Here is a 26,491-nt window from a genome sequence, read left to right as displayed (position 1 = left end):
GTACAGCATGCAAACGTTGACGCAACTAATTTGTTCGCAGCCTATTTTTGTTCACTCGTTTTTTTGTTATGTTCAAAATTTTCGTTGTATTCATTAGTGTTTGTCGAGTTGAGTGTTTATTTGTTTTTACTGGAGGCTTATGAACAAACTGCCAACGAATGCTTGCTTTTTTAGAATGAAAGACTAATGTTTTTGAAATTATTTAAGCACTGTTTAGTTACTGCTCATTAGGTGCTCTCTTTTAAACAGTTTTCTCCATTTGAAAAAGGAAAAGTTGTAGAGATCCATGAGAAATGAATTTCCTCCTTTGATGCCTTTCTTTGTTTTTTCTTAATTTAAAGGAAATCGATTCCTTTATACTTCCTGAAAACAGCTTCGAGAAACTTTAATTTAAGTTTGTTTACCACTTTCATACTTTTTTTTAGATTCTACATGATTTCTATTACATTTTGTTATTTATTCCATTATTTTTACATTTCCTTGGTGTTCATTTGTAATAATAAGCGGTCGGAAAAACGAAAGCGTCTGTTTACTAGAAAGGTTACATATTCTAAATCATTCTCAAAACGAAATCGAAAAAGCATACTTGACTGTTTTCAAATGTTTCGTGTTGCTGGTAGTAAGAATTGAAATATCGTTAAAGTGAGTGTTGAGGAAAACACAGGTCAGCAATTAATGGTTTATACAGTTCAAAGGAAAGTGCCTTCACAGAGATTGACAAAACATAGAGTACGTTCTGTCGAGGTGGTAAAGGCACAATTGTCTGGGAGAGGATTGAACCCTTTGTAACTAAGACGACTAATCGATCGTCACGAGCGGAAGACGATGACGCATTCGAACTACTCCGCTCTAACGTGTGCCCCCGTCGAGCATCTTCGCGAACCGAGGCTATCGAACTTTTTTTATGTCAGACTTTTGCGTAGATCGCTCCCATGTTTTTACACCTTTCGCCACTTCTGGCGATCATAGCCGACGGCAGCTGCCTCCCGTGTCCGAACATAATTTATAGCTTTCCATACGCGCATAACCATGAGTGCGATATGCAAGAGTGCATCCCGCAAAGACAATTGTGCCCGATTCGGAACCGATGGAGATGTGATTCACTGTAACGCTGGCTATTTCTGGACCTACCGCACCAACACGTGTGTTGATAATGTTTTGCTCCGGGCGCAGACGAGGTGCTGCAACATATGCTGCCTTTCGGCAAGCGGGAGAAGGGGCAAGGGCTGGCGTGCAAGTGAGAATGTTGCCTGATGCGGTGAGCAGCACATCTTGATGTACAACTGAGTCGTATTAGAATAATATTCGACGAGATCTGGGTTTTGTTTCCATGTTTTCATAAATTGTCCACTATTTTTTTCAATGTTTCTTTTAATATTGTTTATCACTAAGCATTTACTTTTGTTTGCATCTTTGGTTATTGAAAAGCGATCAGTTTCAAGGAGGTCCGTTTTCGTTTTCCTTTTTTCGGATTTTTTAAACATATTTCCGTATTTCCTCCTCTTGTATTACTATATTTTCCGCTAACACTATATTTAAATGTGTTTTACGTCGTTAATTTCCCTGCGGCTTACTGGATCCGTTGAGATTTGTAAAAGTGAAATATTTCAAAATCTGCATGCGAGTGAACTCGCAAGATGACCTGCGAACGTTTACATGATCTCATCGCTCACTTCCGTCTGTGAGTTGCCAGCTCCTTCTAGCAACGCATTCGGCGCACATTGGAAACGCACTGTGGACAAATTATTTGCCACCACTAAGATGCTTGTTTTACCGATTTGTGTTGACCAAAAGCAGATGGATTTAGAACTGGGTTTTGTTAGATATTTTGGATTCAATTATCGCAGATTTTTTTTTTTTTAATTCGCTACCTTCGATTGGAGTGATGAAACTTGCTTGAAATGGATGTTTCAGACCATTTCATTGCTCATTTCATGAATCTCGCTAAATTTTTGCTTCGATTTTGAGATTCATGTATCTTTGAATGAGAGTAACCATGAATCCCAAAGATTCATAAATATATTCATGAAGCCCGAAAAAAAAATTAAGTGTTTGTTGCTTAATGTAAAAATTAAAATTTATAAAATATTCACCAAAAATAATCAATTTTCCATGATTCATGAAAGATCTTTAGAGGAAAAAAAATTATATTCATAAAAAAGTTCTTTGGAGGAAAGAGGATTCTAATCCCAAAACATTGATGACACATTTGAAACATTTATGAATCTTGATGAAGCTTTGAAAAAATTCGTGAAACTTGATTAATCTTTAGTCATCCAAATCTAAGCTTCATGAATGTTTCCAAAAATTAAACAATGCTATGGGATTCGAAACCTCTAAGATTAATAAATCAATCCGAATAAATCTTGGTTGAAAGATTTATATAAATGAACCTTCCCGAAAGATTCACAAGGCCTATTTATGAAAAAATTAGCACTAAAGGAAATTTTAAAGAATTCAAAATAAAAACCAATTTTTAAGCATCCTATAGTTGCAGCCCAGTGTGCAGTGGATGACCGTCGTCTCACTCGGAAAGATTGTTCACCCTGGGTCATTCTTACTGTCGCATCTCACTCTCGGGCACTATAAAGTGAGCCGTCGATCGCTCACCGGCTACCAGTTTAGTTTGTTTGCTTGCCGGACCGGGTGGATTTGAAATCAGTTGAGTCTTTCAGCATATTCCCTCAGATTAAGACGTGTGTGCCAGACGCTCCTGGTGCGGTTGTCCATCGCCGTTCGTTGGTGCTTAGCTTTCAGGTTCGTTCATTTGGACGTGGACACGGACTTTGGACTCAGTCTTTCAGAACATCCCATCAGGGAAAGTCGTGTGTGCCAGTCGTCGTCGCGCGTCGTTCGTTCTCTCGAGGCTCGTTTAACCCTTTGTTGGGAACAGAACTTTCTAAAATCCAGGTTTTAAAATTTCTCCCACCATGATGCTTTTGATTTGCATGTTTGTGGTGTCGGTGGTGATGCTCATTTTTGACATTGTTCGCCGCTTCCGTCAGTCACGTAGGAAGGTTGATCAAGTGCTTAAATATTACCGAGATATGGTTTAACTTCGATATGGTGTACCAAGTGCCTAACGTCGTGTTTGCGCCGTTTGAACCGTTTGAAACAAAACGTGCGTTGCGGTCAACAAGTGTGCATTGGAAGCGTTTTCCATGCGTTGCTCACCGCTCGTCTCTCACGGTGCGTTCGGTATGAAGTGAGATCAGCTGTTCTTCGAATCGACGTGAACTTTGAGCCAGTCCGTAGGCAAACGCGAAGCATTGCGGTCGTCCAAGTTGTGTTTTACGAACTGTTTCACTTAACCGGTGTTGGGGGAAAAATACGAGTAAACGTGACGAGTTTTCGGCAAACCATTATCAAGAAGACAAGACGAATTTGTGGCGGGTTTAGCTTTGTGCACTAGTGTACCGAACATTTGGTAAAACCATGCCTCTGTACCGGGGAATCGAGGAGTTATACACCTTCAGGTCGTATTCGTTCACATTATCCCTCATGGTAAAGTACGATCTGCTAGGGTTTATGTTCTTTGTCTTATATTTGTGGTACAAATATGTGAGTACAAGATATTTCGATTTCTATCGCTCTATTAAATGCTGTCCTAACACATCCTATCGTAGATAACAGAATAGAGTCCTTTTGGTGATCCAAAGACATATTATTTCCCATAAAATCCACTGAAACCAATTTATATTTGTGGCATGAGTCATTGTAGTGACACTAATTCCTGTAGTTCAAATGCCAATTTGCTGCAAACTTCGGCAATTTCCTTCTTCATGCAACTTTACTACTGGCGTAGACTGGACCCCCTGCCTCCGCCTTAGGGCTGAAGAGTCACTTCGACTTTATTATCGTTTCTTGCCATCGCGAACAGTAGTCGGATATCCGATCGCAGATGTGAACTTCGCGAGCCACACGATCTGCAGAAAGAACTAGCCCATCCCTCTCTTTGTTGCTCTCGTTCGGTGCTTCGCCTCACGAGGGGCGATCGTATGCATCCGCGCACAGTGGGACAGTTGGTGTGGCATTTGACGGGCATTTGTTGCACCATCGAGTTTCTTCGGTTTTTTCAAGTCAATATGGCTCAATTTCATTTTATTAAGTTGGCCAGAACATTAAACATTTTGCAAATCAATTTAATCAACCGATTTTTTTTCATTGAACCTATTAACACTTAGATGTCCGCACGATTCACGGTGCCTTTCTGCATTCGAATATGCGTACGTGCAGCAACGAGCCTGGAGAGGTTTGTTTATTATCCATTTGAAGTTTGCGGGTGTCAGGTGACAGCGTTGATAGCACTCCAAAATCATGCGATCGTGTATGAAAACCGATTAGGTTTCGGAGCTCGGTTAGTATAACTTTCGGTATATTTAGAGCAAAGCTCGGCATACAATTACTTAAAAGGGCCAGATGATTAAAAGTAAAGCGGGCCGGATACGTTAAACGATGATTTAATGTTTTCAAAGTAGTACGGTAAAGGAAACATAGTAGAAAGCTTAACATTAAAAGCTTTTATAAACATTTTCACATTAGAGTATCACAATGATGTAACTCAACACAGTTAGTTTTTAATTGAATTTAATATTTATCACCTGGAATTTGTTTCCCATAACAAACCTCGTTGCAATATTTTTTTCAAAAAAGTTCCAAACGGGGAGTGTTAATAAGCAAATAAAATATAAGAAAATTAGGTTTTTAGATAAGTGTTGTCAAATTTGATAGTTGTTTTTGTGACGTTAAATAGTTCTTATTTGGTTACCTTTCCTATTAAAACTAGAAAACCAAATTTGATAAAATTAGGAAACGGGGAGTAATTTTATATTTAAAGCCGCAAACCATTCAATTTTCCGTACTGATAAGCGTGAACAATCTTCTGCCGTTCTCGAGTATCGGTTATGAAAACACCACTGGTGCTGTTTGTCCTGCGCCAAGCGGAATGTGCATCACTCGAGCCTTCGGATCACACGATTTTACCTCTCTCTCTCTCTCTTTCTCATCGCGCTCTCCCACCGTGCGGTATAAAGTGAACGGATGGGTCCGCGCAAACTATCAGTTCGGCGACGTCTTTCCGTGCGTGTGCAGCAGCAGCAGCAGTAGCAGCAGTGTCTAGCGCCAGGCTGCCCCGTGCTGCGCAGAAGAAGAAGAGATTCTCCGGTTTTCCGGACGAAAATAAAAAAAAAAAACAACGGCCCCGCGAATTAGTGTTCCGGTTTGTGCATCCGTTCGTTTTTTTATCGCCCTGAAGGACCATTGTTCAGTGATCCTTGTTGGGCAGAACTTTCGCAAGGATGGGTTTAATGCTGGAGATCGTGTTGGTGATGTTGGTGATTTATATGCTAGCGTACATTGTGCACGGTGTGTGGCGCATTTTGCAACTCCGAGAGGAATTGATTCAGCGTTATGACGGTTGAGGTTAAGAACAAAATGCGGTTCGACAAACGTGCGGAGCAATTCTTTCGTGACTACAATCAATAAACTAGTGTTTTTAGCAGTTCGTGCGCAACCATCAAACGTTCTAAAGCATATTTGCGTTCAATCAACCGCGTTCTTGCAACATTGCACTGAGAAGAACTACCATTTTGAATAAAAATGTCTAACATTCATGGGATATACGAGCTTGAGGGTTACACATTCGCACTCTCGGTGATGGTGTGGGCTATCGTAGTCATGTGCTCCACTGTACTAACCACCATAGTCCACATAATGCGACAAGCTGTGAGTATGCACATCACCCCGTGCACGTTCTGGTATTACCTTAGGAAGCTAACTTCGAGGTTTTGATTACCTCCAACTAACTCAACGCTTTTGTGTTTTTTTTGTTGTTGTTGTATTTCTACCACTCGATGTCGACTGGAAGAGAATGGTCAACGATCCCAAATGCACAGACATACGCCACCATAAACTGTTCGGCAGACAGTCGGGCATATTGTCGTGGAGAAGAAATTCTTCAAAATAGACAAGCAGCTGCATAAGACTGCTGACGTCCCCCCCCCCCAGGGCGCTGGAAGAGATCGGGTCCGTCCCCGTATTGCACACGTTTGCCGCAGGATGGACACGGTGTTTTTTACGATCGGATATTAAAACCTTTGCGATTCGTTCTTTGGCACAGCAGCCCGACGTCTTGTGCGCTCGGTAGCTCTTTGTTATTGTTTGGTTGCGACTTCTAACAGCATCATCCGGCGCCGCCACATTAACAGCCATTGCACCGATTTCCCTTCTTTTTCTTTATTTTTTGCTTACGTTATCCTGCCAGTAAGCGGCTTTAAAATAATGCCCGCGAGAAGCACCCATTAAGTGCCACCGAAAGGGTTGATTCACTCGCTGCATCGGATCGTGATCGCAGGCTGGCAGCGGGCGGAAGCGAGGTGAACACACGAGGGGTTCATAATTATGGGTCGCCCGGCGGGCCCTCGTTCCGTTACTCATCAGCTGATGTCACGCATCGAGCATATATTTTCGAACGAATGATTCGATCCTTTTGTCGATCCGCTCCCAGACCCCCGGGCAGGATGGGATCATTGAATGGGCTTTGGCTTAGCGATACTATGCGAACTTCAACCCATTCATCCAACGGGTTTTCGTTTCGTTTTCTTGCCATATCGAACAGGAACTTTCACTATCAAACACTGCTTTACATGTTTCAAATGATGATTTTTTTTACGTTTTGCAAAGAAGCGAATTGATTTATTTTGTCATTGAATGAGAGAAACTTCAGTCTTTACGTTCTAATTGTCCAATATTTTCGAACAAGATTATTTGTGATAAAGGAAACATTTTGAGAGGCCAACAATTGTTCATCGATATATTATCGATTTATTTTTATATTGTTTGACCCCCTTTTTTCTTTTCCACTCTTATAGTAATTGAAGAATATTGGTCATATTTTTTGTTATATTTTGGTGTGTTTATATCAGTTTCAATTCAACACTAGTTTGCTGATCTTTTTGCATTGTAAATGTTGACATTTTGATGTGGATCCGATGTCAGTTGCTGGTTATTACTGGTTAATCAAAGTCTTGAGAAGAGACACGGTGTTTGTTGATTTTGTTCGCCTCTTTTTGAAGTTTCTCGCAAAAAGTTCAGAAAATGTATGTCTTATTTACCATGTTTTTGAGACTCTGCGGTATTTTATCAGTGTTGTTGAAACACTGGTTTGCATTTTAATTGCTTAAAAACGGGTCATAGTCTGATGTTAACTGCTGGTTAGTTGTGATTAAGAAATATGAGAAAACCGCGAATGTTTTTTGGTTCGGATTGGTTTGCCTCTCTTTTCAAGTTTCCTCTAAATTGTAGTATCATCATTCCGTTATTTAGCATGTTTTTATACTACTTTGCTGTTTTTATGACACTATTATTTTATCACTGAATTGATAACCGTCTTGCATGGTAAAGGGTTCATATTTATTCTCTGCGCTTAATATCTTCGCTACTCTCTCTCTTTTTTACCGCAATTTAACGTTTAACTAATTTGTAACTTGCTGACTGTTATAAATCAGGTTGAACTAAGCATTATCAAAGGAAATTTGAACTCACACGCGAAAGCGAAACCCTTCTCGGTCGCAAATGCTCCGAAGGAATGTTGGGGTGAAAAAGGATGCACACTTGTAAAATCTGCGTCGGAGTTCGCTATCCTGTGACGCCGCAGCGGATGTCAGCGAACCTCCAGGGGAACTTGTTGCTAACCGTACCGGCACTTGTGGCGCAATACGAGCCCGGGGCGGAAGGCACGACGCAAAAACAAGGCACCCTCTTTTTCATTCACATCCCTTTATGCGCCGTGTTTTCCCAGTTTCGTGGTTTTCTTTTCCGGCGTCATTTCGAGAAGAGTTCTAATTCCGTTTCTTTCCCGTGTTTCCCTTTTCGTGCGTGCCGGGGCAAAGTACGTACGGAAGGGTGCGTCATCAGGTCCGCGCGTGTGACATAATAGCGCGTTAACCATATCTACTTGTCCGCTTCGATTCTGGAGCGACATGGAAAGAAGTCGTCGCCGGGTTTGTGCTGCCGGCGATGTATATTGCCTATGCACTATGCACTCCGGGAGCGGCTGGCGGACACAAAAATATGTACAAATTAAAATAAAATAGGGAAGCCAGCGGTGCATGGAATCTAGGTCAATTGGGCATCGTTCGTTTTCTTCTCTTTTTCTCTCATTCTCCGCAACTTCACTGTTTTTTTTCCCCCCAATGCTCTCGTTTGGGTTCGGCTTTGGCTAGATTTCGAGGGTTCTCGTCACCCTTCTTGTGATGCTGTGTGTGTGTGTCTGTTTGTGTGAAAGGGATTTTTTGTCCCTTTTCTTTGCCTTGTCCTGTTTCTTGATCAATGATCGTGGGGCGATTTTAATCATACGACACACCCCTTCTTTTTTTCCTTCACGCTTGCTTCGGTGTTGTTGTTTTTTTTCTCTCACACACCGAAATGCGGAAGATCCAAAGAAGACGTTTGCGAAAAAGGGTGTTTGCTTGGAACGCCCGCCGTGTTGTTGCCGGGACGCGAGTTGTTTTATTTTTGGATATCTCCAGCGTCCTTCCTTAATGTGTGTGGTCCGGTGCCTGCCAGTGTGTCGTCATCTTGCGGGCCGAAAAGGCGAATGTAAACAAAAATGCGCTCTGACCCCAACGGGAAGTGGTCGTTATTAAAAACGGCGTCTTCCCAAGAGCCTGAATCGTGTTACAGCTCTTTTTATTCCTATTTCAACCCGAAGGTCTGCCCAAACCAAACGTGCCTCGTCCCGGTTTTCGTGGTCCAGTAGTTTAATTTATAGAGCGAAGTTGTCCATTTCCCTCCCCAAAGTATGTCATATTCGCGCAAGAAATGCGGAAGAACACGCGCGCCGGTTCAGTACTGACTCACTTATGAGCTCACCCCTTCGGAGCGGAGATGGAGTTTGCGATGCTTATCGTGGCAGCCACCTGCCACCGTCTCTCGAGGAGATTCAACCTCAACGCCGAAGAAGGGGGAGAATGCGATCGTTAGCAAGTTCAACTCCGGGGAAAGGAAAACAACTGAATCGGAGTGTGGGGTGTGCCAGGAGGCAGAGGTTGGGCTGGTGGAGGTATGCTGTACCCACCACCGCACCATATCGATGACCTTATGGGTGGTGCGCTACCTGCAAGGCCCTCTTGATAAGGGACATTCGTAATCACCAAACATTGCTACACTGGTTGTAATACATGTAGAACTAGGGCATGGCATAAGAGGATTACACAAATTTGTTGACTTCTCTCTTGTAACAACTAAATACTTGTTATTTACAAAAGATGGCTTTTAAACTTTAGTCCTTCTTTGCGTTGTTACAATGTTCTACGTCAATTTCCAAAATAACTGCACACATTTTAAATATCCCTCTATCCAGCTTTAGATGCTAAAGAAGTTAGGAGACGTTACGGATGTAAACAAAAACCGAGTTAGTGTTTCAACATGTTCCACTTTTAATTTGTATAAGATATTGTGTTTGTCAAACCCTTACGTGGTGCAGTGTAGTTCCGTGCGAGGCACTCTGGTTATGCTGTACGCTACCAGAAGCCATCTGATTTGGAGGTCAAGTTTCGTGGAACCGTCGCAACATTGCATTGATAATGCGCGGTGTGTACTCCACCGTCCAAACGCTTGTCGAACGTTGGCGGTATGGAAGAGGGCGCGCGATAAGACAAGACCGGCGTTGAGATTAAACAATTTGCCGGCGAGTTCGAAGGCTACAGGCCGAAACATCAGCGCAAGTCGTAGGCAAGGGCACGGTCTGTAACCCGAGCGGGCACATTTGGCCTTTTGGGTGACGCCGGTGTCAAATACGGGAGGGCTCCAGCTATCGGGGAATGGGAATCTCCGATAAGCGGGTGGCGGCTGTAAGGTCACGCATCAAGGTTCCAAGAATCGGCTTCGGCGTGGTTGAGCCCGAGAGTTTCGCTACCCCTCGGGACATACAGAGGCGTCATTCGAGGGATGGTAGTTTAATGGTTATGCTTCGTTTTATCGCGATAGAAAAGAACCCATGGCTGTGGAGTTGTGAGGTATGGTGATCGAAGTGGTAGAGTTTTCTCGCGAAGGTTATTTCGGTGCTATTATTAGCCGGTGATGCCATCCAGCTTTTTGGGCAGGAGTCAGCTGTAGTTCTGAAGCCCATCTGAAGCGTGATTGGACGTTGAAGGTTGAATGAATTCCGATGATCACATGGAAACCTCATGAATTGAAATCCAATGCGCGAATTAACGTGGTTGACATCGGCTGGGAGGGGACTGACTATCGATGTACACATAGGGTAAAAAGTCTCTTAAGTCCTTAACAGGGCAGCAATGACCAGCAAGGTCGTTACGCCAAGCAGTGGACATCGGTTGGTAAATTAACAAAACTACGCTGTTGGAAGGATCGAATGACCAAGCAGACGTACAGTACATACCGTTAAATACCTACAAGTCAATGCCTCCCTAGGCAACAGGCAGCTTAAAGAATTTGCTTCCTCCATCGCTCATTCTATCGGAAATCGTAAAGAGAAAGACGACTTCACCGTTTAATAGTCGATAATATGCATATCAGAAAGGAATGGAAGCTTCCTGTTCGTCTTGTTCCTCTTCTGAACCTGACTTCCACCATAACCTCAATTAAAATAATGCGCCGGCTTCCTTGCATTGGCGATCGCGTGATCTTAGTGGGCGTACGGGCATCGGGAACCTTGACGGGTGTCGATCGCCTTCACCTTTACCATCGTTAGATCGCATTTTGTCGCCTGCTGCCGTGAATCCTATGTCCATATGTCCCGTTTCATGGCTGCTCTGTGCGGTGCACTTGTGTGACCGGTTATGAGTCTATTGCGGAACACTTGACTGGATGTCTGATAGGACTAGGCTAGTTTCGAGAGGAGTCTGAGAATGTATATGTCTATAAATTTCTCACAAGGGCTGCAGGCTGCAGCATCCTTGTGCCTAAGTAGCGTCCTTTTCCGTCGTCTTCGGTGTTGGGTAGTTGACTTGATCGTTCGGCCCACCACACGTCATTGATGGCCGCTTACATCATTCCTCCGGCTCTCGGTTCCCCCTTCCTTATTGGCGTGCTTTGCATATGCCGTTCGGAAAACGAAACATGGCGACGACTTGGCTTGGCGATTTGGTTTTGGTACCGTTTGTTTATAAAGCTGTTCAAAACTCATGTTGTTCCATGTGTGCCATTCCTTCCGTGCCAGCCACGGATCCGCACTTATGCCTCACTTGCGAGCTCTACGATCAGCAGCTCTTCATTTCTGATTGTAGGTGTTTGCAAACAGTGAATGGGAGTGCATGCGTGGAATCACCTAAATTTATACGAGACTTGCTCGATCGCACGAAACAGCGTGTCGAGGTGGCGGGTGCATCTGGTGACGTCCGGTGGTGGAAGGGAAAGCAAACTGGAACCGAACGGCTGTGGTGCGAGTGGAACGGTCCGAGGTGTTAACGGCAAACGCATAAAACTGTTTACCATTTCGATTGACCATTATTAGCGGCGGTGGCGGCGCGCCCCATGACAAACTATATAGCCCGTCCGTCACCGGCAGGGTGTTTATAATTAGCAACGGATTAGCGCTGATTGCAAACCATTCGAGACGGCCCCTTAAAAGCGCCGAATGCAGGGTTTGACATTTGTTTGCGAATTAATTTCAATAACAGCTAGAGTAGATGAGAGGTTGATGGTTTCGGAAGATTTTTGTCATATTTAGTTTTATTTTTACCTTACAATCTTCAGAACTGTCTCTGGCTGGTTGAGAAAAGTTCAAGGAAATTGTACATTGATAAAAATGACAAACAAGAGATGTTTAATCTCAATTGTAAATTTAATTAAAAAATGTGTTGGGACTGCGAAACTTGTATGAAAAGATACATTTAATTCTTCACATGGTTGTATTCGCTTTTTAACATTTCATTCGAAAAAAATCATCACCAGTGCCCACTGTGCGTTGCGTCCACTTCTAGGAACCAACTTGTACGCGGGGCACGCTGCTCGAGTGTGCCGCGTTGATTTATTTTATACGATGTTAATCGCAAAACACCATCGAGACAAGGAAGAGCTCGCCAGGTTGGCAATAATCGCACTGAAATTCGATCGAATCGGGAATCAGCAGAGATGAAGCGAAGTGGCGCGTGAGGGACCATGAGAAATAAAAGCGAGGCGCGTTTTATTCCGCACATCATGTGCGAAAGAAAATTAATCGATCATAGTGCACAGATCACCCCGACGGTTTGGCCGGCAGATGACTGACTCATGCCTTTAAACCTTGCTGCAGCTGTAAACCATTGTTGCCGTGTGCGGAACAATTATAAAAATACGGCGAACCTGAGAGTGTAGGCTAGGTTGTTTGAGCTTTAAATGTTTGTGCCTAAAATTATTTGTGTACCGAACAAATATTGAACAGTTTTCTGAATCAATGTCAGCACCTGTAAATACTTGTGGGATACTTTGGTGTATGCAAGCAAAAAATACTGACACTTTGCTGCACTTGAGTAATAAACATTTTCGTGAGCCTTTCGCCCATAGTGGCTTTGCTACTGTGTGTCACCTGCTGCAGCACGTACTCAAGGACGCACAAAAGCGAACGGAGATCGCCACTGCGGTCCACTTCGGTAGCATCGACCGGCGTTTTGTGTTTGTTTTGGTTCATTCAGCTGCTCTGACGGCGATTCGCTGCATATATCGCGAGCGGGCAGTCACCTGGATGATGGTGTTGAATGTGGAACTGTGTGGCATTAAATGTTGTGCGTTTGTTGGAAGAAATTGTGTTTACGATTCACTTGTTGTTTTTCGATTTACTGTCAAACCGAAAGGTTCTTCATATTACGAGATGAGAAAAGGGAAATTAGGTCAACATTGAGCTTCAATTCAACTAAACAAATCACAACTTGTCATTCCATTTGTATCACAGTTAATTGAAAATGACATACCACAATTTTTTAACACCCTTAGCATGCTGCATTGCGCCAAACAAGAAGTGACCTTCCCAGATTTGAGCGAAACATTTTGTTCCTCTCGTTGCTTGCTTGGACAACAAATTCCACAAGTTATTCCCCGGTTGCTTCGGTTCGTGAACCGTACTGTTTGCAAAACTATCCGCCGAGTGGGTCGATGGCAAAGCAAGCAGTCCCGGGTTTTCGGGACACTTGTTGAACCTACCGGCAAACCGGCTTCTAGTGCCGGTGAAGTGTCAAGTGTCCAGTGCGGTAAACAATAGGGGGACACGGGGCCCAAGTGAACCGAAATCACTGTAAGCTTGGTGCTTTATTTTGTACGTTTAGAATATGTTTGACTTATATGCGTATTCAGATGTTCATGTAAATAGAACTTGCTTTCTCATTGAAATACATTTTTATATGTTTTCATTGGTAGGAATCGTTCGTAAAAAACTAACTGCTTATTTATTGTTCTTGTGGAGATTTATAATAGACAGTTTTTTCCACTCGCAGCAGCTGCAGCGACATATGACTATTCACATCTGTCAAGCCTCGATCAGGAAATGACAAAATAAGGACGATTAGGATTAGAAAAGCGAGACGATCGCTTTGCAATAGTGCTACATAATTGTTTTGCTCTAAAACAACTCTCTAAGTACATAAAATAAGCTCAAAACTTGTAAATCAAACCAAAATTTTATTTATTTACATGGAATATTGGTTGATAAAAACTGTAATTCTTTAATTATTTCTGATATTCCTTTCGATGGGCATAGTTTTAATTATAAATATATTGTTAAGGAACACTTTTCGTTCGTAACGTCAGCTGTCAATTCGTCATCAAAAAGGGGAACTTAAGCGATTGCAGGGTTGATAACCTCGGAGGTCGGACTGTCGATACCGGGTCGAATGTATAAATAGAACATGTTCGAGCAGTTGCGGTAAAATGATAGTACAATAATGACTTAAATGTTGGTTCGCTTCCCAACGATTTACTTTTGAGTACTTTAGGTTTTTTTGAGTAGTTGGGACGAGTTCTAATATATATGATACTTTTGAGCGCACTGGCCCCCGATTCCCCTACCCTGGACAGATTTATAGCAGCATAATTCCTGATGGTGCTCAACACGAAGCACACTTGCGTACCGTTCTCAACCAAGGGAATCGCCAAAACAAACGCACGCATTCCATTCCCGGATACGTGCTGTCATCCGTTCTGGAGATCGAACATTAGCCTCTCTGTCATCGGATTTGTCCGTTGCCAGCGTCCGTGGTAGTTTGTACGTAGTCACTAACGGCCCAGTAAGATAGTTTAACTCTTCCTTTTCGCTTTTTTGCATCAAAATGTTAACATCCCCAAAAGTGACTAATCTACTAATCGAACCGCCAGCATCCTCCCGTTCCGGCCTACTCTCCTCGTAACCGCTTCGTTGTTCTTCGTGTTTGGCAGTGCGTGCTGTCGTAGAAAAAACCCTATTCCGTCCCCCGAGTTTTGCAGTAGGTTTGTGATTATCTTTGTTCACCCGCGCGGATTTTTCCACTAAACTGTGTTTTACTTAAAACCCCCTAGGGCGTCCTCCATCCGTTCATGAACCGCCAGGAGTTCGATCCCGATCCGCCGGCTGCTCGCCAGCCTCCACCACAGGGTCCTCTACCACAGGGTCCCCCACAGCCGTAGAAAGTTCGCGCAGTTGACAGGAGCGCATTTCTGCGCCATTTCTGGGAGGGGTGGGAAATTTCGGGGAAAAGTGGGAAAAGTGTTACAAAAAAAAACTGTCTGAGGGGGAAAGCTTCTCCCAATCTGCACTAACTGTTTGTGCGTGTGAGTGTTTGTGAATGTGTATGCGCGGCATGTGGGTTTGTAAGTGTCGCGGGAAACTAACCGACGTCCAGTGGTGCTATAGCGATGCGTAAATCGGGCGGAGAGCGCCCAAGGGGGGCACCTGCGGTGGTGGTGGCCAGAAAAGGGCCGTCCGTTACCGCAGGACGCCGCCCACCGCCGGTCACCGATGGCGCCGTTCGGCCAACCCAGCGACGTACGCACCTGGCGGCCGCCTTGCCCAGGTCCGATCAGGACCGACGGCAGCGTTCCGCCTGGCGCAAGAACGTCTCGACGTGCTGCTCCACCATGGCGCCGCTGGTAAGGGTGCTGGGGGCGGCGGTGCGTGGCTTTTCCATCCTGTTCTCGATGTAAGTATGTCCCGCTACAAAAGGGACGCCTTCGTTCTCCTTCCTATCAAGAAACCTTTAGCAGAATTTCATACCAACAACTTCGTCCTCCAAAGTGTTGACTCTCATACATTCCTCTTATCACCTCATAAACTTTGATGCTGCTACAGGGGCTTCTCCGGTTTTACATCACTTTAATAAACATCTGAATCGTCTTCATCAAACCTGACGATTTGCGTATCTATCGTGTCCATCGTGAACCAAGTAGGTTTTGCTCGGTATCTTTTTATTGGTTTGTTAAGTTAACTTATCGAATTTTGCTTCGCGTACGCTTTTCTTGTACTAATCGATTGACATAAGGATTGGGATGTCAAACAGCAACTTCTCAATGAGCAAAGGAAGTGTGACGTACCCGATAAATGAGTTGGTTCAATAAGGCTCCATCGACGAGTTATGCACCTGCCAATTGAAAGACCTATTCATCCATGTTCTGAACATTTGTTGGCGGTTGTATATACTTTAGAAGCCAGCTTTGAGTTTGCCAAATTAACTCGGGTTGCATTACTTCGAACATCACTACCGAGAAGTATTGAAAATTTCAATGTCCAAACTAACTTAACTCAGAAAAACTTATGAACATCAAATTGAAAAGGGAAATAAATAAAAAGTCGAACTTAGCTCGATAAGCTGTCAAAGGTTCGTTGGGTTCCCTATGGTACCAATCTCGCATGAACGACAGTCGTTATCCAGTTGAATCCAAGTGACCTTTTTTGTGATTACTTAAGTGACACATTTGGAAAACATATGAAACCAACTGAACAAAACTAATCAATAAAATGAATGTAATCGGTGGAAAAGAGAAATTACGTTACTCACTTGTGCTAGTTATTGTGAATTTTGGTAGCCGTTTTATCGGTTGATTTAATCGACCGACTTTTTTGACGTTAGTGAACCAAGTAAACTAAAAATGAACACTTACTGGTCGATTCCTCGCGAAAGGCAAAACGTATCCGATAGGTTCCAATATTTAGACAAATCTGACGGCTCTGGAAAGGTCATTGTGTTAGATATCACAACATATGATATGATATGGGGCAACAAAGTAACGCTGTCGAAACAATATGGCAATCGGTCAATGAGTATAATTTTGTTTTACGCCGGAGGAAGCGTAAAGTAGTTTGTTAAGCCAGTGAGAGTGTTGAATAGATCATTTCATACGGTTTTTATATGGATATAGCAAACTTTAAACCTTTAAACTTTTAAAAACCTTCGTTAATCTTGATTGAGCACCGTTTAGCCCATCGAGTCATCGAGTTCAAGCTAGAAATCTAGTCAATTAACTCCGATAATTTATCTGTGAACTGTATCAGCAATTTATCAGCTGTAGAGATCGGTTTGTTTTACTTTTTATACATGCAGATTACGTATCCAAAAAATAAAATAAACTGGTTTTTCATCTGACAATCCCTGATTTTAATGTTAAAACATACTCGATTGAAGTTTTTCGATTTTTAAGTTCACAGTTGCGCTCAATACTGTGTAAAAGTGTGTAAACTAGTCACTCTTGATATTCAGTGTTTTAATTTATTAAAACACATTCTTTATGTTTTAATATCCGGAGCGGACATGAAAAATGATGTTGTTAAATTTACTGCAAAAATTCGTCACGTAGTTTTCAGCACACAGTGAACCCTTTCATAGCCCAAACGGGACCGTTTACTTATCGTTTACCCTTAAGAGACATGTTCACCTTTAGTCCACGGGCACGTGTCAGGAGAGCAGTTGCAGTTCGTTTCCTTTAAAGATACCCCGTCCCTTCTCCCTCCGAGTTGCATCTGTCGCAACATCTTCCGCATATTCCTACACCGTGCGGGTCCAGGTGGAGCTCGTCCGGTTCAGTAGGAGGGCGAAGATACGAAGCCATCATCTCATAATAGGTCCCTCGTGGGTCCTTCCAGTACCTGCAGTGCCAACTCCTGTCGATGTTACCCCGGGGGGCAGGAGGTCAGAAAACGGTAACATCAGGAGGAGTAAATTCAAAGTAGGAGCAATTAATTTAGCGCGCAACATGGTGCGAACAACCCGTAAGTTTAATGATGGTTCGCTTTTCGAGAAACCCGACGAAAAAGGTGTCATTTGTAGTTTCGAAGTTTTTAAACCAAAAACTGTGTTTTGTTTGTAAAGTTTACCTTTTACCAACGACATTGCAGTAGCTTTCGTTTGCCTTTTGAAAGGACACTTTTTTCTGTTTGAAATAAGATTTTAGAATTGAGAAGTTGCTTATTTTTATCTTTTTAGATTAAGTTAAAATCAAGTTATGATTATCATACTCCTCACGGAGTATGTTCATGCTACTAAAATCGAACGAAATGAGTTTTTGATAAATACAAAACCTGAATGTTTCAAACAAAACTGTACCTTTAAATGATGAATGATTTAATTGTAATCTTTTCTCCTCTTACCAATTTGTTTGTGTATTCATGTTGGCTTGTATTTTCTTTAATAACTTCATAATGAAGTTTTGCAATAAGAATTTGAAATTCAATTAAAAAAAAAGGTGTTTCAATAAATTTCTGATGGAAGGTGATTTAAACTTATTGACAATCGTTACTAGAAATCCTTTAAGGCTGTCATTGTTTACTTCAAAGTCGTTTGACTACTGCTTAATGTCTGTAATTTCCTGTCAAAAACATTCTCTTACGCTTGAAACACTACGCTAAGGCATTTTGGGGGAGGAACTCCATTTTTCGGGGATGGGATCGGCGTGGGAAATTGGAAATCGATCGCCGGGAAGTTGGAGTCTTCATGCAGTATTTCGTTCAGGAAGTTCCGGGCGGAGGGGCCGTAAATCATGCTCTCGCTCTCCCAACACCGACGCAAACGCAAAGTGACGAATGTTTCCTGCCTTCCGGGTGTTAATAGTTCCTCCTTCAGTTTCTCTCGCAGCAGCAACCTACGCCTGATTTTCCGTCCGTTGTTTGTGTGTGTGTGTGTGTGGGTGTCTGTATTTTCTTCGCCATGATAATGATCGCCATGAGGTGGTGCTCGGTTTGTTTACCAAGCGGCGTCGTGGGTTCCGCGTTTGGAGAAGAAAAAAAGAAAACCGAACGACGCTTCACGTTGACATTGAATTTTCCGGCATGAGTTTTCACGCTCGGCGTTGGTTTGATGACCGTCAAATGCCGCCCACGCCAACGGAAACAAGCACGACCGGCACAGCCCACGGCACGGCATCGTTTTATGACACGAAAACCGTGCACTTCCGGGATCATCGTTGCTGAAATCTGTACAGCGAAGCCCTCAGGGGCAGCCTTCCCTCAAGCCATTGTTTTCCATCGGATAAGCACCTTTGGCAGAACGTCTTCGACGTGTGAAAAAAGGACACTTTGTCGGGAATGATGTCGTCGACTAATCGTTGACTTTCTTCTTTGCCTTTGCAGCCTGTTCGAGGATGAAGTGATGACCTACGTGCCACCGCGCGCCCGTAGCCCCCCGGACCAGAGTTCGCCGAGCCTCGGCGGTGTTGGAGGTGGTGTTGGTGGTGGCGGTGGCGGTGGCCGACACGTCCAGCGCGCACCGCCGCTCGTGCGTCGCGACTTCGAGGCCAAGCTGCGCACCTTCTACCGGAAGCTCGAGGCAAAAGGCTTCGGTCAGGGCCCGCACAAGCTCAAGTAAGTAAACGTCGAAGCGATCGGGCAGTGATTGTCAAACTTTCGATTATATTGGTCGCCCGAAACGTGGACGCGCCCTGTCGTGCCGTGGAAGGGAAGGTCACCTCCGGGGCCGGGGCCGCTTTGTTTTGCACCGGACTCCGTCGGCCGTGACCGCGATCATCGCCGCGATTTATATATGCATCGTTTGCCCGTTCCGCCAGACCGACCTGCCTGGCTGGCCGACCGACCGACCGACCGATCGACGATGCATTATTTATCCGGTCGACCGACTAACCAAGATGGGCGCACACCGTGCGAGCCGAAGGCGGAAGCGCGGGACGATCGACCACAGATTCGTTGGAGAAAGAACGCGACTCATGCACATTTTTCTATGCCATCAGTTGTCATAATTTCAGGATAAGTCGTCCAGCAACTACTCCAGTTCCTAAATCTGCTGACTAAGTCTCTCAGAGTTCTCAAGCGCGTTTTGAACTCGCCCTGTCTGAAAGATTAGATCTACACTGACCACATTTACATGTGGCAATGACAGATGGATATGTGCCAATCCATCGGATCTCATACTTTACAATGAGCTGTTCAAAAAGCTCTAGGCAATCAAACATTTGATGGACCCAACTTTATTATTCCAATTCCTGAAGTTAGGAGTCAACGCAGCTCTTCGAGAACGTTGTTTGTCAAATGAGCGAGTTGTTAAATTATTGCTAGTATCTCATCTTCTGGTTGAATTCTGGCGAGGGTCTCATATGCCTTACCACGACGGGTACAAAAAGCTTTGAACAACCAAACATTTCGTGGAATCTACTTTGTTCTTCCAATTCGTGAATTAAAGTTAAATGCACCTTAAGACCGTCAATTTTCAATGGTGTTTGACTAAGGCTAGCATTTTATCTAATTTTGGTATCTGCAACACATCAGAATGTCACACAATAACAAATTCAGTGGGATCCACTTTGTTCCTCCAATTCCTGAAGTAAGGAATCGAAGTACCTCTTCGAAAAGTTTGTTAATTGAGCGAGTTTAACTATAGCTAGTATTTCATCTCATTCTGGCGTGGATAAATGATCTGCGACAGAATCTAGAATCTCACGCGCTTTAGAATGACGTATACAAAGAGCCTTAAACAATAATAAATTTCCAAGGATCTACTTTATTCTTTCAATTCCCGAAGTTAGGGCTTAATGCACCCTTTAGAGAAAGTGGTGTTCCAAGAGTTTTAACTATGGATAGAAGTATGGCCTGTGACAATTTAGAATAACGTTTAAAAAATGCTTTGAACAAATTTCTAATTCCTGAAATGTTCGAGGACGTTTTGCGATAAAGATTGTTTATCATTCGTAATTCATATCAAACCACACCCATAAATGGTGGGGCCTTCTGTCTTCCACAGGGTACAGGTCCGCCGAGCGCATCTGGTGAACGACGCATTCGAGCGCATCATGGCGGCGAGTCGGCGCGACCTTCAGCGCGGCCGCCTAAACGTCGTTTGGGACACCGAGGAGGGTCTCGACTATGGTGGGCCTTCGCGCGAGTTTTTCTACCTTCTGTCGCGCCAGCTGTTCAACCCCTACCGAAACATGTACGAGTACTCGGCGAATGACATCTACACCGTGCAGATCGCCCCGGCCAAGGACAACGAGGACAAATTGCCTTGGTAAGGAGCGCCGGCAGCTTGTCGCAAATTGGAACGTCTAGTTATCGTGTCCTTTCCTTGCTCATTGCAGGTACCGGTTCAGTGGGCGTGTGCTGGGCTTGGCCCTGATCCACCATTGCCTGCTGGATGCGTTCTTTACGCGGCCGTTCTACAAAGCCCTGCTACGTCTGCCGGTGTCGCTCAGCGATCTGGAGTCGCTGGATAGCTCCTTCCACCAGTCGCTGCTGTGGATCCGCGACAACGATATGGGCAACGGCAGCGAGCTCGGGCTGCACTTCATCGTGACCGAGGAGCGCCCGGACGGGACGTCCCTCGACATCGAGCTGAAGCCAAACGGGCGCTCAATCCCGGTGACGGAGCGCAACAAGCGCGACTACCTCGAGCGCATCATCAAGTGGCGGCTGGAGCGCGGCGTCCTCGAGCAGACCGAGTGGCTGCTGCGCGGCTTCTACGAGGTGGTCGACCACCGGCTGGTGTCGATGTTCGATGCGAGCGAGCTGGAGCTGGTCATCTCCGGCACAGTCGAGATCGACGTCGCCGACTGGCGCAACAACACCGAGTACCGTGGCGGCTACCACGACACGCACGTCGTCATCGTCTGGTTCTGGGACGTGATCGAGCGCTTCAGCAACGAGCAGCGGCTGCGTCTGCTCCAGTTCGTCACCGGCACCTCGTCGATTCCGCACGACGGCTTTGCCGGGCTGCGCGGCTCCAACGGCCTGCGCCGATTCTGCATCGAGAAGTGGGGCAAACCGAACGCGCTGCCCCGCGCCCACACCTGCTTCAACCGGCTCGATCTGCCGCTCTACCCGACCCCGGACGTTCTGTACGAGAAGCTGGTGCTCGCCGTCGAGGAGACGAACACGTTCGGCATCGAGTAGGAGCTCGCTAGTTGCTTGACTGTTGCTTGCTTCGGCGTCGGAAAGGCCAGTGCGGACCAAAACTTTAATTTAACGCCACCAGGAACTATAACTTTAAGTTAGACCTTAAGAGACCTCTTCTGTTCCTACAGTAGTCGAAACAGCCCGTCGGTGTTTTGCTTCTAACGCGCGCGCAAGCTCTGGAAAGTTTTACGTTGGCCGGGGGTGAGAGCAAATACATGCATACACGGTGGTAATATTCGGACTTAACAAGGCAAAGTGTCAGCACACATGTACAGTCTTTGGTAGAGATACTGTTTTCGGTAATGATGTTACTTATTTATTCAATTTAAATTTCATATACCAATCGAGCGATCATTAAGATGGCTATTGGAAGTTCCATATGTTCATTATCAAGTTGGATAAATTTTAAAAGAAACGCAAAAATAAGGCAATTGTAAACATTGTCAACCTTGGTGTAGAAGCAAAACGAGCTAAACAAAATAAGTCAGATTGGATAAGCATTCTTTGAAATGCTGAAAATCGCAATGCATCCAATTATTTGAAGACTGTATTTTCCAAATCATGTCTCATTGAGACTCACCTGCACATTTCCGGAAAGTACTATAGTGAACCGTACACATTAACATAAATTTGGTAAACCATTCGAACGAATTATAATTAGCATTTAAATTTAATAAGAACCTCAGAGATAAGGTAACCTGATACAATTTCAACGTTGGTACATTATATGAAACAGGACAAAACAAAATATGTCAGAATTGACTAGAAGTCCTTTCCTAAATTCAATTCTGACATATTTGTCTTGTCCGGTTTGATAATATAATCAATGTTGACAATGTATTGAGTCACAATTTCCTGGAAATGCTGAATCCGATCATTGAAATACTGTATTTTCCAAAGCATGTCCCTCTACGGGTTATTGCGACCTACTCTGGACATTTCCAGGAAGCACTATGGAGAGCCGATATGGCTGCTGGGGATGTTTTTCTTTTTACAACTTGTTGGTTTTTGTTACATCTGTAGTGCTCGGGCTGATAATAGTTTTGCTGGCGGGAATTGTTTTGCTAGTTAGCTGCGTCGCCCGGCGGATGAACAGTGTAGTCGTAGGGGTCCAATCAAACCATCCCGCGCAATCAGTGCGACCCATAGCTGGGAGGAAAATGGGCGATGGAAATGGCACAGCACGTCCGGGTGCAGTGGAAAAGTAGGGCGACCCTAGAGTCCGTACCGAATATCAATCGCTAGCGAGTGCATTCGGAAAAGCGCACCCGGCACTTCGTTAGCGATCCCCCTTTAGGCGACCACTGGCTGATTTCTGGTTTCCACTCGCTCGGGTGTGCGTGTGTGTGTGTGTATGAACTCTCTGCACCGTCCCACGCAGAGCGCACAGCCTCGCGTTGGCGTATAATTTAATTCACGTCAATTAGCATGATGATGTCCTTCCACCTACTTGTTGCCCGCGCCCGGGCGGCACCATCAAACAACTAACGGTGAATTTGCTCACGCCCACGCGACCATCGAACAACGCGCCAATCACCGTGATTAATCGTATGCAAAAACCCGTCACCAAGGTGGATTTGCGTTTGCACTGCCGCTGACCGACCGGTTAATTATCGGAGCGCTTGTGCAAGCGGCGGAAAGTTTTCACCACCACCGATGATGGGCGTGCTCTCTCACACCTCGAGCCTTTAATTAAATCATCTTGCGCGTCACAAAGTGCGGAACAAGCGCTTCCGGAAGCGAACACCGATGGGCAAAGATGCGAAGCTCAGTCGTACATTTTAAAACCTGATTAAACCGGGTCGTGTTTCCGCAAAACGGGTTCGGGATGTAGTTTTATGCGCACGTAAAAGGATAATGCCTTCCGCTTGCTAGAGAGAATAGGAGCTGACGTACATGACAAGGTGAAGTGGACAAGGCATAAGAAGTATTATTCCGGTACTGGAAGGAAATCGATGCAAGAAGCGTATTTTAAAGAAAAACATCGCCCATGTTTTAATCAGCAAACACACAAATCGGTAGTTCGTACGATTAATATATTTATTTAATACTCTTACGTTCGGGCTCAACGGAGCCGTGGGCCATTTGCAATGTGCAGCAAGCAGGGCTTCTTGTCAGCCAAAACACACACACACACACAAACAAACAAGCAGCACGAACGAATGCCTACTAAGGAAAGATTTACGCACCAAACCCAAGCACATTAGTCAACTAGCAAACCAACCATCTAAATGTAATGACAGTCTTTTTTCGTGCTTTGTGTCGACAGATAAAATTATTCTAAAACTACAACCGAACATACACACTCGCACATACACTGCATGTAGCCGCCAGAGATCGTTAGCATTACCATTAGGTATCGTAAACGCACAATCGCTAGCACAGAACAAAAACCAAATCACAAACCGGTTAGGAGCGCGTAATGAATTCCCTTTAGTATTGGTCAACGCGGTAGTAAGGATACATTCCCCGTTCGCATGACGAACACGGATACCTCCTGAAGCAATCAAAAAAGAAGCTGTAGTAGATACTAATACGATGGCTCGCAAACTATTTTGCTGCAGAACTGAACTGGTTGTTGGCGGCCTGTAGACATACACTTAAACGAACACACAGCTTTACGCCTGTCGGCGGGGTTTCGAACGTTACTTTGCAAAACTTTAGTACACTGTTTAACATTCGTTCCGGATCCGGGGAACGGGTGTGAGGCAAATAGAAATCGGAAGCGAGAAACCATGCGGCGACCATTAGCTAGGAAGGATAATGGGGGATCATCAACCAAATTAAAACGCACGATTATTTCCGCCACTCTCAGTGCGGGGAGCCATGTTGGTGTTGGAAAACTAGAGTACCGTAGAGTATGGCCGCAGGGGTGTAGAGAAAGCAAACAAAGTGCGAGACGCTTTTAGGTGGTTGTTTTTATTTAAAAAAAAAAGCCGGAAACAAAAGAAAAGCTAGAGCCAGAAACCAGATTACCGTGGAAGTACCAAAGTAACAATTATCCTTACGTTGCGCACGCAGACAGTTGTGGGGAGCGAGCTTCCGAAGGCAGTTGAACGAAGTTGAGCAAGCAAATGCAGCTGGGAAAAAAGGCACACAAGCACACACACACACGCGTGCGCTGGCACACATTCGGTTAGGAAAGGGATGGTAGATGAGGAAAAACGGGACGATAATTGAAAATATTATTATGGCCCTCGCTAACCGAGCGTAATCGAGCGAAGGGAGATCCTTTTCTCTGCACTTCTCTTTGCTTTCGGATAGGCTTTTGGTACGACCTTAACACTAGAATCCAAGAAGGTGTTATTTGGACCCTAACACAAGTTTCGATTTTAATATCTCAAAACAAAAAAAATAATAAGGCTTTTCTTCCAAAAATCTCCAATCCAAAGCTCTACCGTTCAAATCCGTAAACTGTTACATTTTAGTATATTTGCTGACTATCTTTTAACGTTTTTGGGGTTTCGATGCATTCATTCACCGCCTGGTCGGTGTAAGCCAAAAACGGTCGAAATTGAGTTTTTTCATTTATTCATTTATTTAAAAATCTTTTATGTGAATCAAAGTGTGTGCTAGAAAGTTATCATGTTGAGGAACATTTTTAAAAATAAAATCGTATTTTTTTCTATTAGAAATGACGCCAGAAATTGGCCTCAAACAAGGAAAATAACGATTATTCTCATGATAACGTATCAAGAATAACGCTTCGAAACAATCATCTTTGGAAAATGTTAAAATCCACCTCTTCAAGGTCAATTTGTGACGTCATTTGTTATCTTAAAACTATGAAATTACTTTTTAAAGGTGACCTAATATATAAGCTTTATAGCGCACACCTTTTTTTCTTAATTTACATGATACATTTTGGAAAAAAAGTTGAAAAGGTTTAAAATTCTATTCAAATAGATGTTTTTAGCTTTACACCGAGCTAGCGGAATGCTAGAGTACTGCAACAAAACCTTAAATACGCCAAAAGATAGTCAACAAATATACTAAAAAGTAACTAACTAAGTGACTAAATGTAAGATTTGAAAAATCTTCCACAATAGTGAAGTTATAGCGTTTTAAAAAATAGTAAATAGGGGTCAAAATGACCCCTATAGAAGGCATTCGAGCCAGATTCCAAAGCAATGCATTCTAGTGTTTAACCATGACAATCCAAGGACCCAACAAGGTGGGGTGGTTTCGGTGGCACACACCACGCCGCCTGATAAGCATCTCGGCTTGGCGTATAAACACTGTTGATTTATGTCATTATTAAGACGACCGAACGCACGTTCCGGAAGTGTGTGGGCGAGAAAGAGAAAAAAGAGTGAGAGAGAGGAAGTACGGAAGTCCTTACGGTTGGCAAACAATCGACACTAAAATCGACCGTCTGCCGGCCATGGATTACGAGCGAACCCCGGCTTCAACCGGCAACCGGCATTCGGTTTAGTGTTTCTTTCTCTTGTTTGTTTTTTTTTCATCTCGAAACGGTTCTCCCCATCGTCGTTTTTATGGATGTTGACAATGTGTGCCACTATTGTTTTGCTTTTGCAACCGTGATTGCATGCCATAAAATTGTGTTGGAGGAGTCGCTTGAACCGTTTCGAGCGGAACGGTTTGCATTTTTAATCTTAAACTTACACACAAACCTACGAACGGTAGGCATGATATAGCTTGAGGCAATCGTATTTGTGCTAACGATGTTTAAATCGCATTGAATAAAAAAAGGATCAAACGAAATGAGTAAAGTTCGATGTGTCAAAGGACAAAGGAGAAACCAAAACGATTGACAGGCAATTCAAACATCAGGCAGGACGCTAGCTAAAAGTTCGATAGATGAATGATGAAAGCGAAATCGCGTTCGGTAGTGTATGTGTAATGCCGTGTGCCGCCTTATCCCTGAACGCTCAGTTTTTGTTCGCTCGTGTCTCGCGCTGCCAGCATTTGCTGTGCTGTTACATTTTAAGTTTCATTTAAGTAAAAACGCCGGCAAACCCAAAACCCGTGTAGTACGTTTTTCCCGTCCGTCAGCTGACCCTGTACTGTCGAATTTGGTCGCGCAGGGACGTGCGACAAAAGGGAAGCTGGCATCAGAGAAAGGGAGTGAGATAAGTAACTGCGAAACTGTGGAAAACGAATACACGACGCACATAGGGAAAGGCTAGTGATTGGGAGACGTTTAAGGCCGTTTTTATTTCGTGTTAAGCTAAA

The 26,491-nt window shown here is 44.1% G+C and overlaps 1 protein-coding gene across 1 annotated transcript in view; it reads left to right on the top strand.

The window, feature by feature from the left end:
- LOC131291057 (E3 ubiquitin-protein ligase HECW2) overlaps nucleotides 1–21,401 on the top strand; it is a 28,590-nt gene extending 7,189 nt beyond the window's left edge. Inside the window, exons 5-7 of the mRNA XM_058320245.1 lie at nucleotides 18,527–18,757; nucleotides 20,148–20,411; nucleotides 20,482–21,401. Coding sequence (XP_058176228.1) covers nucleotides 18,527–18,757; nucleotides 20,148–20,411; nucleotides 20,482–21,292 — 1,306 coding nt within the window. The 3' untranslated portion in view covers nucleotides 21,293–21,401. The remainder of the gene's footprint in view (nucleotides 1–18,526; nucleotides 18,758–20,147; nucleotides 20,412–20,481) is intronic.
- Nucleotides 21,402–26,491: the final 5,090 nt, after the last annotated feature.

The sequence above is a fragment of the Anopheles ziemanni genome, chromosome X (genome assembly GCF_943734765.1).
Source record: "Anopheles ziemanni chromosome X, idAnoZiCoDA_A2_x.2, whole genome shotgun sequence".
Classification (NCBI taxonomy): domain Eukaryota; kingdom Metazoa; phylum Arthropoda; class Insecta; order Diptera; family Culicidae; genus Anopheles; species Anopheles ziemanni.
The sequence above is the reverse complement of the archived record's forward strand: the minus strand, read 5'-3'. Positions and strand labels throughout refer to the sequence as shown.